This window comes from Pezoporus flaviventris, unplaced genomic scaffold (assembly GCF_033815535.1).
Source record: "Pezoporus flaviventris isolate CSIRO_AGI_PZ_B2104156 unplaced genomic scaffold, CSIRO_AGI_Pfla_v1 ptg000041l, whole genome shotgun sequence".
Taxonomy (NCBI): Eukaryota; Metazoa; Chordata; class Aves; order Psittaciformes; family Psittacidae; genus Pezoporus; species Pezoporus flaviventris.
The window spans coordinates 7,940,055-7,959,152 of record NW_026892589.1 but is presented as its reverse complement, the minus strand read 5'-3'; the positions used below and the strand labels follow the sequence as shown (position 1 = coordinate 7,959,152).

The 19,098-nt window shown below is 43.8% G+C and overlaps 1 protein-coding gene across 23 annotated transcripts in view; it reads left to right on the top strand.

The window, feature by feature from the left end:
- FBRSL1 (fibrosin like 1) overlaps positions 1–19,098 on the top strand; it is a 533,464-nt gene that overhangs the window by 228,944 nt on the left and 285,422 nt on the right. For 16 of the 23 annotated variants that reach the window (XM_061466075.1, XM_061466084.1, XM_061466082.1 and 13 more), the window contains 2 exons: positions 6,732–6,833; positions 17,827–17,862. The exons of 2 other annotated variants lie outside the window; for them this stretch is intronic. In XM_061466075.1, the coding sequence (XP_061322059.1) occupies positions 6,732–6,833; positions 17,827–17,862 (138 nt within the window). The remainder of the gene's footprint in view (positions 1–6,731; positions 6,834–17,826; positions 17,863–19,098) is intronic. 5 more of the 23 variants (XM_061466085.1, XM_061466081.1, XM_061466096.1 and 2 more) reach the window with 2 other exon arrangements.

Sequence of the window (19,098 nt, the reverse complement as noted above, 5' to 3'; positions counted from 1 at the left end):
TCCTACTTCAATCATAAAATACTCGGACCATAACAGTGCTTTCTACACCATATGTCCTTATTTAGAGGAAAAAAAATGATTGCACCCTTAATTCAAAGGGAACATTTCCCTCTGAGCCAGAACTCAATAAAATGTATCAAAAAAATTGTGGAAAAGGGCAAGCAAAGAAAATCAAATTGCAGCGTGTGAAACGATTTAAGAAGGGACCTGGGGAATACATAATCTCCAAACTGCCAAGTTAGAGCAAGTATAAAATATACAAACAAGCCTGATATTTTTCCCAGTTGATCTCATTATGAGGTATGCTTGGGATAGATAAATTTTGTTAGAATGCATTAAGGCTGGATTTTCAAGGAAACAAATCAGAAGTAATGTGTTTAGCTGATTCCACCTTGTTTTGATACATGGGTCTTTTCAGGTTTAAAGAAGTACATTTTTAAAGCCAAATGGTTTGTTTTGTTTCAAACATTAAAACCAGAGGCAACTGGGTGACTTTTGTTTTTCTCCCTGCTGGAAAACAGACGTTTATAATTTCAGCATGCTCTTTAATCATCAGGGTAGAGCTCTGTGCAGTATGTTTCACTGCCACTTATTGTTGCCTGTTTAAAATACACTGAACTAGCCTTGAGTGCAATCCCTTAACAGACTGTTTCGTCCACAAATAGTACTTTTTCCAAGTCTCCAATATATTTTAATTAAATTGTCCATTTGTATTTATTAAGGCAGTTTACTGTCTCCTGCTGCAGAGAGCTGCTACTGCTGATAGTCTACCAATAGAAACCTGAGCTTATCTGGGATAATAAAACACAGGCATATGTTAGCAAAAAAGTCTTCCCAAAATATTGTTTAAGCATCATGTTCATGTGTGTTGGGAAGGGGACAGGCCATACAATTAGTTTGGTAAGTTTTTGGAACAGTTGCTCTTAACAATCCTTATAGCCATGGGGAATCATCAACTTTGTTAGCAGGAAATGTTGCCTGCAGTAGATTTTTCTTCCTTAGATTGACCCTATAGAAAGAGTTGGAAAAGAATCCTTTGGCAGAGCAGATGATAAAGTCATTACACACTGATGAGATGTAAAGTGGCGTTCAGCAGCATTAGTTTAGATAGATGAGCATGATAAGGTGAATTCATCCCTGTCTCTGGTGATCTGAAAGCTTGGACCTAAACTCTGCGACTTGGACGCCTCTCAGCTGTACTTGCTTATCTCCAAGTAGCTTTTGCCAAAACAGATTTGCCATGAAGTCAGTAAAGTCCTAAATCTGAAGGTTGTGTTTGGTCTGTCCTTTCTCACAAGACAAATGAAAGTTGATCTCCCAGAGCTCTAAAGAAAGGAATTAAACTTTCCTTCTTGAGGAGTTAATGTGTTCCTGAAAAGAGGCAGTGTGGTCACTGCTGTGAGGGGAGTCTTTGCCCCTTCTGATCTGGATGGGCTGCTTGTTTTCATGGAACTATTCCCTGCTCCCAAGTGTAGCACAAAGACATGGGTGCCATTCCTGCTGGTGCCTGTCCACTCGCAGAAGTGAGAGGATTAGTCGAGTAATAGACCCATCTGAGGCACTGGAGAAGGCATCTCCGAGATGAATGTTTTAATGATGTCTCTCCCCAAGGGTGCTGCTTTCTCTCCTGCCTTCAGAACGGAGGGAGGTTGTTGAGAATCTGTTTCCCACCATGTGTATATGCAAGATCTGTTTAGTAAAATGCAGACACAAACCCAAGCACCAACAAGAGGTTTAAAATCAGCCTGCTGTGACTTTAAGAGTGAGGAAAAAAAACTGTTAAGGAAGGAAAATAAAAATCCCACAGCCTGTTGTAGCAGCTGTAGCTTCAGATCGTGTGGAAAATGAAGGCAGATGATTCAATTTGGCCTGTGCCCCGAGTACATTTCCAAATGCTTCTGTGTGTGCGCAAGATAATGAACAAATATATTGAGATGGCACAAGATCAGTCCAAGTTTGCCGCTGCGCAAGCCGTGGAGCTCCCAGTAGGAGCACACTAGCTGTGCTGGGTTAATGGGGGTGAGGGTCAGGAAGCCCAGCACCTTTCAGAACAACTTAAGAAAAGAATTTGTCTCCTTTTGCCCCAGGCTCCCCGTGGCACTCAAACAGAGCTTGTGATAAATCGAAGTGTATTTATTAATAATGAGCAGGGGCAGCGTGCTCGTGATTTGAAAATAGGTGCGCCCAATAAAAATGTGCTTTCCTCTGACATCGGAAAAGCTTAAATAAATGGTGAGCAGGCTGATCTATTATGATGAAAAAGCAGGGGCTGAGAGCCAGCCTAGCAATAATGAAAAAGCCATTTTAGGGAAGCAAGACCTGCTCTGCCCATTCATATATTCCTCCACCCCCGCCCCGTAAGATGAACTAGGGAGGGGGAAGTTGGATGGGAGAGATGAAAAGGCAGCAGCAATCCAGGATGGCAGAGCTGGACTTTAATGAGAGCTGGAGTTATTACCGGAATGAGTTATGATATTTAATCAGGCTACATGATGTCCAACAGCGCAAGGTTCATAATTCTTGGCTCCGAACATGGCCTGGGACTGTCCGTGAGCACCTGCAGCATACAAATTGATCATGGCCTTACAAACCTTGCCCCTGGTCGCTCCCTGCCAAGCCAGCCCAGGCTGCAGTGCTGGCTCACTCTCACATGAGCTGGAAATGGCGTCTTCCCCACTCTCTAACAGGAATGTGCAGTTTCTGGTAGAGGCTGAACAGAAGCTGTTGCACATAGGTGGGATTGCTTACCCAGCTTTTCTCTGTGGTGTGAGGTGTGTTAGTTATCTTGTGGGAGGCTGCACTGGTCTGATTTAAAGCAGCTTGGGGTTGAATTAATGCTTTTGGAGACTTCTGTTAACTTCAGTGATTAAATAGGCTCTGCTTGAGTGAAACTTGGTCACCTGTTTAATGTTTCAGTGAATACATACTGATGTGAATGTCTTGCTGGCTTAGGGTTTGGATGTGGACAGGATTTGGCCTTTGGAAGAGATAAATTAGCAGAAAACTTCCCTTGCCCCCTTGTGCCTTTTTGCGTTGCTTCAGCTTAGCTGTCCTGAAGTGACACAGCAGCCAGCCTACGTTTAAGAACAGATTCCCTCCCACCCCTGCCCTCAGGAGGCGAGGCTGAGGAGCACCTTCCCCACACTGTCTCTTGCTGAGCTGTGGGTTATTTTGAGAGTTTCTGTTTCTCAGATGACTCCTGAAATACTCTGTGCAGACCTGAAGGCAGCACCGCCAAACACGCTCCCATTTGGCCCACACACGTTTCTACCTGCTGCGTCCCCCGTGTCTGTTGCGCTGACTGGAAGGCGCCATGGCAGGGCCCGGGGAGGGCCCTTCGCTGCCCTCAGAGCAGAAAACAGCAGTGCGCTCTCCAGGTGCTTTCAGATGGGCAAAGTCATGAGAGGAGAAAGGGGGCTCCTTCCGAAACGCTGCTCGTAGGTGATTTTAATGCTTTGCTGACACAGTAGTAGGGCAGCTTTACCTAAGTGGGGAGGCAGCTTCTCTCAGATGGCCCTCTCCTTCCCAAGCCTGTGTTCAGTTGGGTTATTTGGCTGCTCTACCTGAGGTAATTAATAATGGCGGCTGGTTGCTCTGGTAAGCAACGTCTCTCTGGTAATGTGTTGTACAAGGAGACACAGCGTGTTTTGTGGGTGGCTTCAGGGAGGTGCTTGTTTGGGTGTGAGGTGTGGCGGCCATTTTGTGCCCGTGCTGGGGCTGGGAGCGCACCTCGCCTCTGCCCTCAGAGACTTTGTAGGCTCTGGAAAAGCAGTGACCTTTCCAAAGGGAGAGGAATTAAAAGTTTTAATAGTAAAGCTCAATCAGGGAGCATGGTCAGGAGGAATTCCTGGAACTCAAGGAAAAACACTCAGAGAAAATCACTAGAAATCAAGCAGCCAAGCCAGAAGCAACTTTGGGAAAGAAGCTTTTGACCAGTTTGCTAATACCCAGGTCTGCAGAGAGTGCCCGTGAAACCAATGCATCCATTTAGCAGAACAACTTGTGCCCCTGGTTGGGTCCTGCATGTGGCTCATTAGGGTAATTACTGATGAATTAAGGCAGCTTGGCTCAGCGCTCGGCAGCGGGTGTGCGGGCTCCCCTGCTGGCAGGCAGCAGGTGTAAATGAACAAGATCTGTCAAAAAGGCTGATGACCCTCTTAATTCACAGCAGCAAACTGGGGACAGAGGTAGTGCAGCAAGTTTAATAATTGATATTTACTTGGAAAGGTTAATGGCAGCAGTGATGCTTCTAATTTGCTTGCCTGTGCAAGACCTTGTCAGGTCAAATTGTCTCAATTTGTTACCGTGGGCATAGGTGTAGTTTTCCTTTTAATGAAATTTGGAGAAAAGAAACAGGTGGTGTTGGGAGCCGACTGTAACTCAAGGAAAACAGCAAAAGGTTTCAGTCTGGTAACAGGTTGGGTGATTCTGTGCTAACTTTAAAAAGCAGGTGTCTACGAGTTGTTTCAGTCAAACGTGTAATGGTTTTGACAGGCTTTGACGTGTTCCTGGGTGGGAGCGGTGGGGTTATGGATCAGAAATCAGTAAGCCACAGAACTCGGTGGGTGTTGCTGTACTGTATTTAGGAAAATTGTAATTCTACTGTAATGGTGAAGTGGCTCCTGTTTCAGGGAGAAACAGCACCTGCTGTGTCTGGAAGCGTTGGAATTGGCAGGTCAGATACTTCGTGTCTGAGTTTTCTGAAGAGCTGGCTGATGACTGGGAACTGGTAGAGTTGGGGTTTGAGTAAGTGTGCAAAGACCCACATGACTCAAGAAAGCTGGTGTGCCAGTGGTTTTGGAAGGCTGCAATTAATGGGGTATTACCACTTGGCCTATTGGCTTGGCATCAATCCTTGGCAGGATAACAGGATAGCTGAAACTGTAGTTGGTTAATAAAGACCTAAGACAGAAAAAAATAAGTTAATGACAATCATATATTTAGAAAAAATCTTACCAAATTTATTGAATTAAGTGTGGGTTTAAAAAACTGATCGATAACGGCCACAGCATTGATGTAGTATAACTAGATTTCTGTGCTTGATTCTGTTGACCTTTTTATTGGGGAAACAGCGTGGATTCAAGATGCTGAATTTCAAGTGGATTATTTCCTGCTTTTACACTTGGTGCTGGTAGTTGTGAATACAGGCTCACTGTTGGTTGGAAGTGCTCCTAGCAGATCCCAGCAGGGATTACCTCCCATTGCTGTGTTGTTTGAATATTTTGATGTAGGGGCAAAGACAAAAAATTATTCCTGATAAAAGTTTGCAGGTGGGCAACATATTGGAAAGATGGTTTACAATGGCTAAGACAGGCAACTGATGGTGAGAGCAGTGGTTGTATGACAAGTCTGTGAGCAAATTCCTGTTTCTAACACTTTGATGTGGCTGAGTCTAAAAGTCTTACCCTTAGGAAAGAAGTGTATTGATGAGGTGTAAGGTGGCAGAAAAGCATGCAGAGGAAGGACTTCAATCAGAAACGTACTGTTGCTTGAAAATGAGCATGGTATTTTCCCTGTCTTCTACTCTACAGGGCTGTGTACTGCAGAGCGAATGAGTACTGGAGCTTGTTCTCCATATAGTATTCTGAATATTGTATTAAAATATGAATAGGCTGTGGGGATCTTAGCTGGCAGCAATGTCAAACATCCATGGGATTGCAGCGTTCAGTGTGCTCTGGGGGTGAGGTTGCAGTGTGTGGATTGTGGCAGTGTGCCCACCCAGCACGGTTCCTTGGGCTGCAGGGGCAGGTGGGTTTTATCAGAGCTCCATAGCAAACCCTACTAGCTGCTGAGACTGCAGGGAGATAGGACAGAAAGAAACAAGGGGATTTTATTGCCAGTTAAAGTACCAATTTGTACAAGCCGACATTTTAAATAGTGTAATTTTAATGGAACCAAACTGATATGAATAGAACCTATTAATAAATTAAACACTTCTTTCCACCCAATATTTCACAAGGGAATTAGCAGAATAATTTGTTAGTAAATGAGCCCAGGAATGAAGCTGTGAATGACATCTATCCTGTCCTTCTCCTCCCCCTGTAAAACTTTGCAGATGTAAGTGGAAAGTCGCTGTGATGTCAAACATTGGCACCTGTCCTTATGTACAAATGACAAGCACAACTTCAAGAGAAGGAAGAAGGATGATTTAGTGGTTAGAAAACTGGCCTTGGCTATAGGAGTTAATCATGCTCTACTTATAGTTTTTTGTGTTATCTCAAGCAATTTGTTTCAGGCCATCATCCCTCATGGCATATAGGCACCCACCCATCATGCTGGTACTCACCTACCAGTGCAGTTACCAGGGGTTGGCCCCAAGGCACGTCTCTGGACTAGGAACTGGAGACCTGGCTGTTGGGTCAGCGATGGCCGGTCAGCAAATAGCAGTGCTAAAACGCCAGCATCATAGTTAAGGTTTGCTGGTAGCAAAGAGTGAAGGGGGCTTGTCTGTCTGCTTCCCTCTTGCATTGAGCCCCAGGACTTTGGCACAGCCCTGCCTGCTTCCAGGAGTGCTAAAAGCACTCCTTCCCTTGCATGTGAGCGAAAGGGAGTATGGACACATGTGGTCAAGCGCAACTTCAGAGAAGCCCCATGCACTCAAATTCATCCTCTCCACAATGCCATGGGTGTAGGAGCGAGACATTGAGTAAACCACTGTTGGCAACCTCGGAAACAGGTGGCAGAGCAGTGCTTGAAAATCTCCTTTTTCCCCCTCCTTCTTCTCCCTCTAGATGAAGGTCCCTACAAGCAGAAGTGGCAGAAATAGCGAGGAAGACAGCATCAGGGAGGCCACAAGCTCTCAGCGGAGCAGCTCAAGGGACCGTCTCAGTGATGTAAGTACCATTCAGGAGAAAGCATCGCTTCATTGCAGCAATTCCCGCTGCTGACATGGCGTTTCATAAATCTTGCTGAACAAATGTTGGCATCCAGAGGTCACTGTGTAATAACTTTTTTTTTATGTCATGATTGAGTGTTATGGCATAAGTGGTTGAGCTGCCTTGCAAACACTATAATCATGGTGCAAATAATATGATAAGCAAAAGATCAGAGATGGGAAAACAAAATGGAATTGTTATTCCTTGGGGAGAAATGGCTTGATGTTTTGTTTTCTCAAAGAAGTTGTGTTAAAAAGCTTCTTACAGTGTCTTTGGGTTTAACTACTGCACATAATCACGTAGTTTGGGTGCAAAGTCACTTCATCTAATTTTGTGCTTCCTGCCTCCAAGATAAGAAAGGTTTTTTTTTTGGGAAATCTGGCTTTCTCTCAGGAAATTCTATGGTATGTTGAGTGAAATGTTATGATAAAACAAAAGCAAACGGTGCCTTAGTGTGTAAACACACAAATGGGCTTTTGAGTCACCAAGAAATCAATGGCAGTGCTGGGATAATTTTATATGAAGGCTTTTTGTGTTAGCAATTAGCATTTCGCCTTCATTAAAACATGATTTTTTACTAATTAGGACCTTTCCCGTTAGGAGAGATTTAAATGAAGAACAATAATCAAACGCTGGCACGAGCATGTCTGAAATATTAAATTTGCCATTTCAATGGCAGGCCACAGAAATCCCAGAGCGAGTGGTTTTCATGTTGAGTTCTATTAATGTAAAATATGCTTCATAACTAAAACCTGTCACAGAAAACGGCTCACACCAGCTAAATTCAATTGGACAGTTAATTTAGCTTTAAAATTGAAAACACTACATCCGCTTCAGGATGCAAAAGAAGGGGGGGGGGAAGCCTTTGATAAGTGTAATGTATTTGCTATTAAGGCTTTCAGAGCCCATTCTACAGGAGGAGAAAGGAGAAAAAGGGGAAAAAATGGCTCCCACAAATGTGTTTAAAAGCTGAAAGTATTTATTAAAAATGTCAGCAGAAAAGTGCTTTTGGCAGATTAAAGCGGGATTCAGCTTGACAGCTCTGACAGGGAAATGTGACGGGGGAAAATTCTCTCTACATGTTTGGAGTGCGAATGGGGCGCTGTAAACAGCCGACGCAGTGGGAGGAAGAGAAAAATAACGTTGTCCTGTGATCTGCTTCCAGGATTGCAAACCCACGCGCCGTGGTGGGGAAAGTCAGCGGGGGGAGGGTGTCTTTAGACAAATCCCCTTGCTGCGGGGTGTCTTGGCTGTGTTATTAGTCAGTAATGATCATCATTTTATATATACATATATTTACGTGATTCTCTCCTTCCCCTCCTCTTGGCCACTCTTGACAGGTACTTGAGCAGGGCCACCTGGTAGCATTGCTGTTCCATAACATGGGGCTGTGGGAGAGGAGTAAGATCTTCAGACTTTGTGGTTAGCTCAGGTCTAAGCAGTAAGTGGTCTTGGAGACTTTTTTTGTCAAGCTGATGCACTTGCAGTTTTTTTCTTTCCTTTCCTTTTGCCCCCAGAGTTGCAGCTGAACAGGCAAGAATTGAGTCTAAGTGTCTAAATCCTGCAAAATCTTCAAAGGTAGTTCAGCAGCCAGTGGAATTCAGTGGAAAATAGGCACTCCATTCTTTTTTAGTCAACGGGGACATGCAGGCAGTGCCTGAAGGCCGGGGCACACTTCAGAGCTTTGCTGAAGCTGCTCCCATGACCTGGCGACCCATTGCAAATGAGAATTTTTCAAATTAGTAATTAAACAGTTTGAAAAGTAAGGGTCATGAATCACAGAATGCTCTTCGTTCATTATTTGATGAGTGCAATTTAGCTTTAATTACGTATAACACTTCCTCGCGTACTAGTAAATGTTCTGTAGTCTATTTAGTGACTGTCAGAAAGTCTTCGAAAGTCCCACGGGTGCAGTCAGATGGTTTTCCCCATTTGTGTGCACAGGAATAAGGCAGCAGGCTTTTGCTTTTCATAGAGGGAGCAGGTAAGGGGTAAGAAGACGAGGACATGCTACTGAGTGTTGACTCCTGCAGGATTTCTGTCCAGTCATGCCTGGTCTCTGCGTGGCTCTGAGGATACTTTGCAGCGTGCTGTGTGCAGCTGAAGTGAGGCAGCCCTGTACATGTGGTACTGAGGATTAAAAAAGCCACAGTAAGGGCATAAAGGGAAGGCAGGGATGGTTTTTCCTTGTGGTAGCAGTTACAAATCGAAGGTGTAGCACATGGCTGTGCTGGGGTCGCCCTTGTAGGCCCATGCTCTGTGGCAGGAGGCACCTGGGCTGTTTCTCGCTCTCCTCCGAGGAGCTCTCCTGCTGTTTCTTGGTGCATTTGGCCTTCAGGACTGTTTTTCATGCTGCCTTTCCCTCCCATCTCTTTCCCCATTAGCTTGGGTGAACAATGGAGTAAATGAGGCAGGAGGTGGCAGGTTTGGCTGCTGTATGGCAGCACACAGCAGGTATGGTGGGAAATGTGTGTGTATGAAAGTGTTGGCTGTAGTGTTCAGTGTTGCCATCTCAGGAGCACTGGAGTCCTCCCTTTGGCTTCATTGTTGGTCTCCATTTAGAAGGCACTATTATGAACAGCTTAGCTCCTCTGTGTGATTTGTTTCTTGAGGTGGCTTGTTCAATGGGATGCCAGCAAGTTGTTCTTTATTTACATTAATGCATGTCATTAGTCTCTAATGGACCATGAAGTCAAGAGGTGGCCTGGTCTGTCATGAAATAATTGCACTCTAAAGAAAACTGAAGCAAATGATTGATTATGTCTTGCACAAGCACACACAGAGACACTGGTCTGTCCACAACAAAACCCAGAGCGTTTTGCTGCTTCTTTGCCACAATGAAACTTCTGTGGGGAGAGAGTGCTACAACTTCATAGTAAGACAGCAGTTGTCTGTCTTGTATAATATGTCTTCACAGACATTACACTGAGTGCCATTTATTATGGGTCGTTGGGGAAAAAAATGCTTATTACGGTCTAGTGAAATCATCTCTGGCTGCAGAGGTTTGATTTGTTGAGGCAGGTCTCCTCTTTGGGATGATGCAACTTCAGAGCGAAAACTAAAGAAGTTTTAGCGCAGGTCTGCACAGCAGACAGTGTGGTGTGGGGAGAGAGGGTGGGAATTTGACGGTCCTTTATGTTCCCAGTGTCAATGTGAAATTCCCTTAAAATCTACTACAAAGCTGACATCCCTCTTACACATGTACTCTCAGGTCTTCTACAACCAACATAGAGTCAACAGCCTTTTTCCAAAATGGGATTTTCCTCTGCTGTCTTTCATAGTGAGGTAATTGGAAGTTGCCAGAGAATTAAGAGCCAGATAAGCCATATTGCTATTTTGTTGTGTTGACCCAAGTAAAAGTGGAAGGCTTGGGCATTTTGTTTTGGCTTTTCCCCATGTTCCATAATTGACCTAATCTCTTCTGATGTCCTGAACAGTCCAAAAATCCAGACAGAGCCTTGTATAATGGCTTGAAAAAAAAGGGTTTTATCTTTTTCTTGACCCATCAGCTTAAGAACTGCCTGCTTTTTAATGGATTTTCTCCCTCACTAAATTGAATGGATCGTCCCTCATTATCATTTAAATAGAAGCCTCACTCCCTGTGAACATGGAAGATTTGAATGTGGTAGTAGAGCTGTGATAATTTGAAATATTCGGAAGGTGGGGGCATGGAGGGGGAGCAGGCGGCAGAGTGCAGAATTGCTGAATGTAATTGTCATGGATTCTCAATTTTGTTGCCACAAGATGGGAAAATAGACTAATAATTGTCTTCCAACCCTAGTAGAATAGTTGCCCTAGTTAGCTGAAGCTAACACTCTAATTGTCATGGGGGCACAGAGATGAATGAGGATGTATGCAGGGCACAGCCAGGGCTAAATTGAGTGATATACTAAGGCAAAGAGCAAATTGGCAATTATTGGCCCAGCTGAAAAGGTTGGCAGGTGTGCTGCTTTCTCACGAGCCCTTAGGGGGAAATTGGAAATATAAAATATCGACCATAAATACTCACTGATTAGGAAATATGTTGCAAGAGGTGCTGGCCACTTAAGAGTCAAAACTCTCCTTTTCAAGGGATTGGCTTCAACTGCGCGTAAAAGCAGCGAGCGCTGCTACTAAGTTGTTCAGAGCTTTACTACTTGTCCCCCATCCCCCAGGCTATCTTCTCTAATTTTCCATCATCCCATATCCTCATATGTTTGTTTTTTTCTTTGACCATAATAAACGAAAAGCAGTCTTTCAGGAAACACGGAGATTTTCTTCTCTCTCAATGTTCTTTGATAAGTGTTTAGCATATTGTATAGACTAGATATAAAATTCTCTCTCTCGTAGATGAATGCAAAATAACTTCTGTGATTTCTAATTCAAACAGTTCACAGTGATCTGGTTTTCTTTGTGTGCCATCACAGGCATTATCTCTTCCTACCTTCCTACTTTCTGTATTATGCTTCCTCTCCTGGGGCAAAAGGATTAAAGCAGCAGCAGGATACAGAGCTGCAGGTCTGTTGTGTGTGCCTCAGGCTGAAGTACCTTGCCATGATCAAATGAGCCTCTGAAGTGAGAACTGGACCACAGATGTACCACAAGGTCCATATTTATGTACTTTGCAAACTTTGGCACATGTGGGATGCTTGGTCTTGGCTTTGGGCAGGGTGGTGGTGGGACAGCAGAGCTTGGCATGTGTCAGGCCAGTGCAGTCGTCAGGGATGTTACCAAGTGTGTTGAAGGAGGTTTTTGGAAAGCCTGGGAGAGAGCAACATGTGAGCTACAAATTCTTTGTGGGACATGCTGTCTCTATTCCCCATGTATAACACACTAGAATCTCATCTGCAGTTTGAAGAGCATTGCATGGCTTAGTGAAATAAAGGCAGCAAGAGGATAGTGTTAAGACCCCCTCCTCAAACCATGAGTCTTGGGAAACTGCTTTGAATATACATGCAAGGATTCTGAAACCTTTCAAGTCACATTCTTCTGGAGGCAAAAAATTCATGTCCCTTGAGCATGCTATCTACTTTTATGTTTGTGGCCCTCAAAATAACAAAAGGTTGCATGAAAACTGCTGCAGCAGAAGTTAAGACTTGCATGAAACTTCAGGTAGTGAAGCATAGATAGGAAGAAAGGAAGTCTGGAGAAGGTTTTGTGAAGTTGTCTGAGGGGTGATGATTTGAACAGGAGCAGCACTTATGCGTGTTCCCTATCTTTTGAAAATGTGAGGTCTTTTCATATTGTTCCTGGGTTGCTGGATGCAGTTCACTCATTCCATCTTTTCTTCCACTGTCTAGGGCCATCAGCTGTAGGAATCAAATTGTCTTGGTTGGAAGCTGTTATGTAGCTTATCAAGCCAGTTACAGATGTTTAGACCTTGTATAGTTTGCTGTCTTACTTAACTGGTTTTGCAGTATTTCCAAGCATAACCTCCTTTGTTTATCTGAATAATAAGTGAATTAAAGAAGGAACATATTAAAGTTTTGCATGACATCCAAAATCATTCATCATGTATTGTGATTATCTTGTCAGGTCCTGGCTTCTAATCTAACTGAACATCAGATGCACCCTGTGACCTTTGCCAAGTCAGTTGAACTCATTGTATTAACAGACAGGCGTGTGACTGTGGAAATTAATTGTATTAAGAGACTTGGTGTTAAGGTCTGGGATATCTTCTGCCCTTGGCCCTTTTTGCCCTCCTTCCCACTTACTCCTCTCATTCCAAGACACTTGAGTTGTATAAGGGACTTGCTTGGAAAGTGAATACTAGATTTCTTCAGTATTTAAAGATGACCTGGTATTCTGTTGTTGAATGCTCTATAAATGATCTACTGGATGGGTAAATATGCATGCTTCCTTGTGCCTCGGTCCTGTCTTGCTGTAGGATTGGAGTAACTGAGAAATAATGGGAGACAGGTGCAGCTGAGGTGAGTTTTCATCATGAGTTTCATCAATGCTATAAGACATAACTGCAAATTAGTTCTCTCTGTATTATTGCTGAACTCTGCCGAGTGCTCATCAACCAAGTCAGGATTGCAGCATCAGGCCATATGGTGGTTTAGGCCTGTGATTTGGCACTAAGTAGGAGCTGGGAAGTCTGCCTCAGTTCCCTCTGCTGGGGTCTCCTCAGGTGACACTGGGCATGTCTCAGTCTTTCTCTGCCTCAGTTTCCACATTACCATGGGGGTGGTGTTGTCAGCAGTGCTGGGAAGGCTCTTCTGGGGGATGGTCCTGTGCCCATGTAGGAGTAGCTGCTTGCTGAAACTGGCTGTGTCAGCAGCTGATTTGGAGTCACTTGATGAACTTTTCCTTTGAGCTAACAGAAGTGGCACATTTCAGAAAAGCTGGAATGAACTCTTGACATGTCTGGAATATGTGAATTTGAGTCTTTTAGCTAAAAAGGAGGGGAGCGTATACTAAAACCAAGAGCTAATTCTGTTGTCATGCTGCGTCACCTCCTTTCATCTAATCCCCTTACAGTTAGTTCATATATCAGGGATACAGAGGATCCAAGTTGAAACCTGACTGACCCATTGAGAGTGGTGAATTGGCTATTACTTTGATTATTGCTGGATTTTAAAGCCCTTCCTACTGTCTTTCTAGTTTAAGAAACTGAACAGAGGGTGTCTTGATTTCTTTTGCATCATGAGAACCATGGAAAGCCATGCTTTTATTTGTACAAGAGAAATAAATTTTCCTGACAATTTAATAGACTAGATCTTTGGAAAACCTGCATGATTTTCTTTCCTAAATTGTAATTACAGTGTTTATCGGGGATAAAGGAAGAAATCTTTTAAATACTATTGCAGATTGCAGTGTAACTCAAACTCTCAAGGGCATCGGGGCGGGGGATAGTAGGGTCTTTCAACAGTGAGATTTTGTCTTTGCTGCCAGAAAGGTGTATTTTTTATATCCAGTGTAATTAACACGAGAGCTATCCCGGGGTAGAAATAATTCACTCTGTGACATAACTGAAATGTCTTGTCTGTTCTGTCTGGTTTTGGTTTTAACCTTGGGCTTAAAAGGAACAAAAAAATCTTTAATTGTAAAAGAGCACATCATCTGCAAAGTATTATGAGCCATTTATCTCTATGCACAAATGCCATCTAGCACTGTAGTTCCACTTACGCATCGTTAAATGCACAGACCACACTCATTTTGCCCCTAACTAGTAACAGTCACCCTTAGAAACCCAGCACTGAAAGAGGCAGGAGGCCCAAAAGCCGGTGCTTAAGCCAGGCGGGAGGGTCTGTGCCCTCCCCAGGGGTCTGCTGAGGATCACTTCAAGTGGCAGCTGCAGCCAGTGGGAGCAGTGTCTGTAAGCTTGGCATGGATGTCTGCTCTAGCAACTTCAGCCCCTGCCCACTGGCTCTGCCGCCTCTGAGTGGGAAGCATGTGGGTTCATGGACATGTGGCTCTCACTTATCTCACTTGTGCAGTGTTGGGGTTTGTAGATGTGAAGGTTTTGGAAAGGCCTGATGTGGCAGCTGTTCTGCATCTGGCTGTAGAGTTGGCTAGGTGGGGTCAGGACCCTCAGTCTTTGAATGGTGTGTTTGGCTGCTTTCTTCTTTGGAGGACCAGAGCTGAGCCTGCTTGTTGCCTGGGTCGACACAGTAAGAGCTAGTTTGGGTTTTGCTCTTGGGTGGACTAAAGCTACTAGGCAGATGCTGTGCTGGTCAGTGCAGCACTAACGTGTTTGGCTTCCTGGGTACAACAGTGACCGTCATGCCTTGCAGCTTGAGGTACCTTCAGACAAGGAAAAAATTGGACAAAGTAACAAATTGACTATTTTAAGAAGAATTTTACAACAGCCCTCCATGTAAGTGCTCCTATCCCATAGGTAAGAGCCTCTGTTAAGTCATTCCAGCTGAAGATCTGCCCTAGTAACTGCTCTTGCCAGACAAGCACTCATTCATAGGCAAAGGAGGTTTCTTCAACTTTGGGCAGATGCCAAGTTAAACTTCCACTAAGATTTCTTGTATTTGCAGCCACGATTGATTACTTTTCTCATTATTTGATCTTGATACAGAGACATATGGATTGAGCTATGTTTATATCAACCCCCAAAGATTTTTTTCTTTAGGAACATCCATCACAGTTGCACGCAAACTGTTCTGCTCTGGCACTCATAGCTCATATTAGCTGGGGCTTTCAAAGTTTCTCCATGTGGCAGTTGGTGTGGATCCTCCTAAAGAGCCCGCAGTGTTCCCAGCTAACCAAGAAAGCAATGGCAATTTGCTAGATGTGCAGAAAAATGCATGCAAACAGCTCTGGAGAGTGCGGGACATGGCTGCGCCTAAACCTAATTGTTGGAAGGGATTTTATGAGTTGAATCCAAGTATTCACCAGTTACTAACTTCATGCATGCAATAAAAATTTGTGGAGAGAGGGGGGGAAGTCCCCTTTCCCCCCCCGATTTCCAGGCAATCTAATGTTATTGTTTGGAAAGGGAGGAAGAAGCTCTTAGATGTGAGAAATGCCAGAGTAAATTGCCATTCAGTTTTAATTATTTCTGATGTAACACTTTATTCAGCAACTGTTTTTATTGTTTTCTACTCAGTGGTCTTAAACCAGTGGTCTGGAGATTCCTGGGGTTCTTGGACAGCTTGGGATGCCTGAAAGTTATCTATGAAAAGCAGGTCTGTTGTTAGTGTGTTTGAGTGTGTTATCCAAGGCTCTGCTCCATCCCAGGAAAATATTTTGGGCGTGCACAAGACTCAGAGACTGAAAATAACTGTTACAGTGAGAATGCTCTGAGAGGCTGTTTCCCTGGAGAGAAGCTTCTAATGAAACCTCTTGTTTCTGGTTTTGATTATTATTTCCAATTTGTTAGACATTGTCAATCTTTGTTAAATCTGAGTTGATGGGGGAAGAGAACCGCCACCCTTTCTCCTTTCCTGCCTCTCCGAGCAGGTAATTTGCCTTCTCCTCATTTCTCTGTGTACTTTAGGTGAACTGCTTGATCAAGCTATCCAAAGTGTCAGAACAGATGATTGTGTTCAGCTGTTCAGCATACTTGTGTAGATAGCAGGATATTGTTATTAACCTTTTTTTCTATGCAAGGCTGAATTCCATGAGTTGTTTGGGTTTTTTTTAAGAAGTATTTAGACGGAGGCATAGATTTGTCTTAGTTTCTCAAAACCAGATAAATGCCACTGCCCTTCATTTCACCACTCTGTGGCTTTATTTCTGTCCAGTTTACATTAAAGAGGCTTATCAATAACTCTACTTTTTTGTAGTGTTTGAAGGCAGAGGCCAAATCAATATGCAATATGGAAAAGGTGGAAAGTTAAATGCTGTCACTGGTTTGTTATTGCTATCTCAGACACCCTGTGGAAGCCGTTCTTTCCCTGCAGAACAGAGGTCTCTTGAGCTACAGCAGGACAGAGGTGCAGGTGCTGCGTGCCAGGGATAGGGACTGTCACCCAGCCGCACACTGGCTGCAGACCTGTGTGTAAGGCCCATGAAGAGCTGTGCCACAGCTTTCCTTCTGCTGCACCCTGGTTCCTGTGCCAGCTGCTGACAGGGTTTATGGTTACACTCACTTAATTGTAGGGCTTTGCTGTTGTCTCCTCTTCGCTTTGGAAACTTTCCTCCTTGGGCACTTGGCTGGCAAATCGCCTCTCTGATGCCCAGGGCATGCACGAGCAGGCCAACAAGACAATCACATCTTCCGTTGAGAGCAGGAGTCTGGAAAGGTTTCAGCATTTATCTAGGTATCTTCTGATCAAAAGCTTTGCAGACTGGTAGTACAAAGGAGCTGTTATCTTACTGGTGGAAAATTACAAGTATTTGTAGTAGCCTGCCATCAGTGTGCATCAATCTTTGAGGGTTTTGTGCTGTTGTGCTGATTTAGTAACACTGTAACTTCAGGCACTGCTACAAAAAGACAAATAATTGTCAAGACCAGCCTGCAACAATTCCTTGGTTTTGTTCAGGCTTTGGTACCCTCTTGAACATCAGTCTTGGAAACGGGACTGCTAAGGCTCCCCAAATCTTGTTTAGTAAAATCACATAGCAAGCTCATCATGATTATAAATCACACTTGGAAATTGCCCTGCAGAGTGCTTGTTGGGTCATATGGTGTCATATGCCACCACTGTTCCTGGCTTCTTTTTAATTTCTGAAAACAAAGCAAATAGCAGCAGCTGGAGATAGAGGTGGAATTCATTTAGCTGCTTTGAGAAAGCCATTGGCAGCAGAAAACAGCCGCTCAACAGCCCTTGGGTCTGAGAGAGGGGAAAGGGATCCAAATGACTGGAGATGGTGTAATGAAAAGGAAAAGAACCAGATGATTTGGCAGCATGTGAAAGAGGTAAGGATGTGGTAGAGAAAGGAGCAGGAGGAGCTGAAATGAAGAGCAGGAGTAAACAATGTAATTTAACTTATTCAAAAGGGACAGAATGCTTATTAAAGCTCTGAGAGATGATAAATCAGAGCTTTGCTGCTATTGTTGTTCCAGATAGAGTTGTCATATGGTAATACTGCAGTGATGAAAGCTGGAGGCTCATGAATTCATACAGGGGAATGAAAGTGGGATATATGGTTACATGATTGAAAGTTGGAGTTGATGAGGCAAAATGTGCAGCCCTGATTCAGGAGAGCATCCTTACACATATGTGCTGTTCCTTGGAAGCTGAAGAAGGACTGTTCAGATCATGTACTCTGCTGCTGTGAAGACATATCCCACACTGAGAGTTTTCACCTTAGTTGGGAGGTGCTGTCAAAGCCCTGCTGTAGCTTATGAAACCCTTGTTTGATACAGCCCCAGAGCCCTCACCTGGAAATGCTTTTGCTGTTACTCCTGTGGCAGCACACAGAATGTCAGAAGATCATTTGAGGTGTTCTGGTTGTAAAGTTTTCCCCTAAGGAATATTGGGCTGGGGGAGGGAATCGCAAAATGATTCTTATCTTACATTACACAGAATCTCTTGCATTACTTACTGTGGCATATTGTTTCCTCCCACAGAGTTCTGCTCAGTCGCTTTCAGGAAGAGGCTACTCCGTAAGTCATTTTACAGCTAATTCTTTCACTTCTGTTGATGTTGATTGCAGAGGTTTACACTACCTGTTGCATATCCACTGACATGAAAGAAACGTGGAACGTAAAAACTAGGGTTAGAGCACAGGACCATCAGCACCTGGAAGGGGACAGCCCTAATCTGCAAGAGCACATGAAGAGAGTCTGGGGGCTTCTTCAGTTTAGCTTCATACTTCTAGAGAGGGTTTTTTGTTGTTTAATAGCGGACTTTAGCTACGTCACCTGCTTAGAATTAAGAGTAGGGAGAGTTTTCAACATTGGAGGGAGGTGCTTCCCTCCTCTCTTCCCTCCACCATCCAGGTTTTCGTTTGTGCGTTAAATACAAGGATCAAATTTACTGCATTTTGAGAACTGTGACCCTCACCAGTGTGAACAAAAAAAGGTCAATATTCTCTTATTTACAAGCTGTGACTTAGAAAACAAGCTCTCTTGTTTTCAGAGAAGGGTGTTGCTGGTGTTTTCTTTACAGGAGTGCTATAGGTACCAGTGTTACTGGGCCAGGACATGTCTGCATGAGTATGCGATATAACTGTGATGTTTAATTGCCCATTTCTGTTCACATGTACCTTATTTGTATGTGCAATAATGACATTTGTTCACATAGAGGTGGTATAATTTTGTGTGTACTTTGAGTACCTTTGCTGCTCAGCTGTCCCAAAGGCAGGCACGTAGACTTTATTTTATATATTGATAAGGAAACAGGAGAGGGTGTGAGTGGCTTAGTAATGTCAACATGGAAATTCCTGCAATCACATTGTATCTGACTCTCATAACAAATGTATGGTGTGTGGATGTCTGTTATCATACCCTGGTTGTTCAGCCAGTAAGTCATGTACTTGCTAGGGGAAAGACTGTAGATGAAGGCGTAATGCTAACCTCGTACGCAAGTCTGAATGAGAATGTCTCAGTCCGGCTACAGTTCCTGCCTGCTCTTACTGACAGTTGCCATTTCACCCCCTCTGATGTGATAAAGTTTGGCCTCCTAGATGGATGGTTCCAAACTCTGTTTCTTAACCTAGAGCTATAACTTCACTTTTCATAGAGCAGAACAAGGCTGGATTTTATATATTGCATAAAGTCGATGTGGAGACCTGGTACACTTTTGGTGATAATCATATGAATGATTTTTCTTTCAATATTTGTCATATGTTCAGAGTTGTGTGATGGAACCTGTGAGCTCCTACCCAGTGCTGTGTGCAC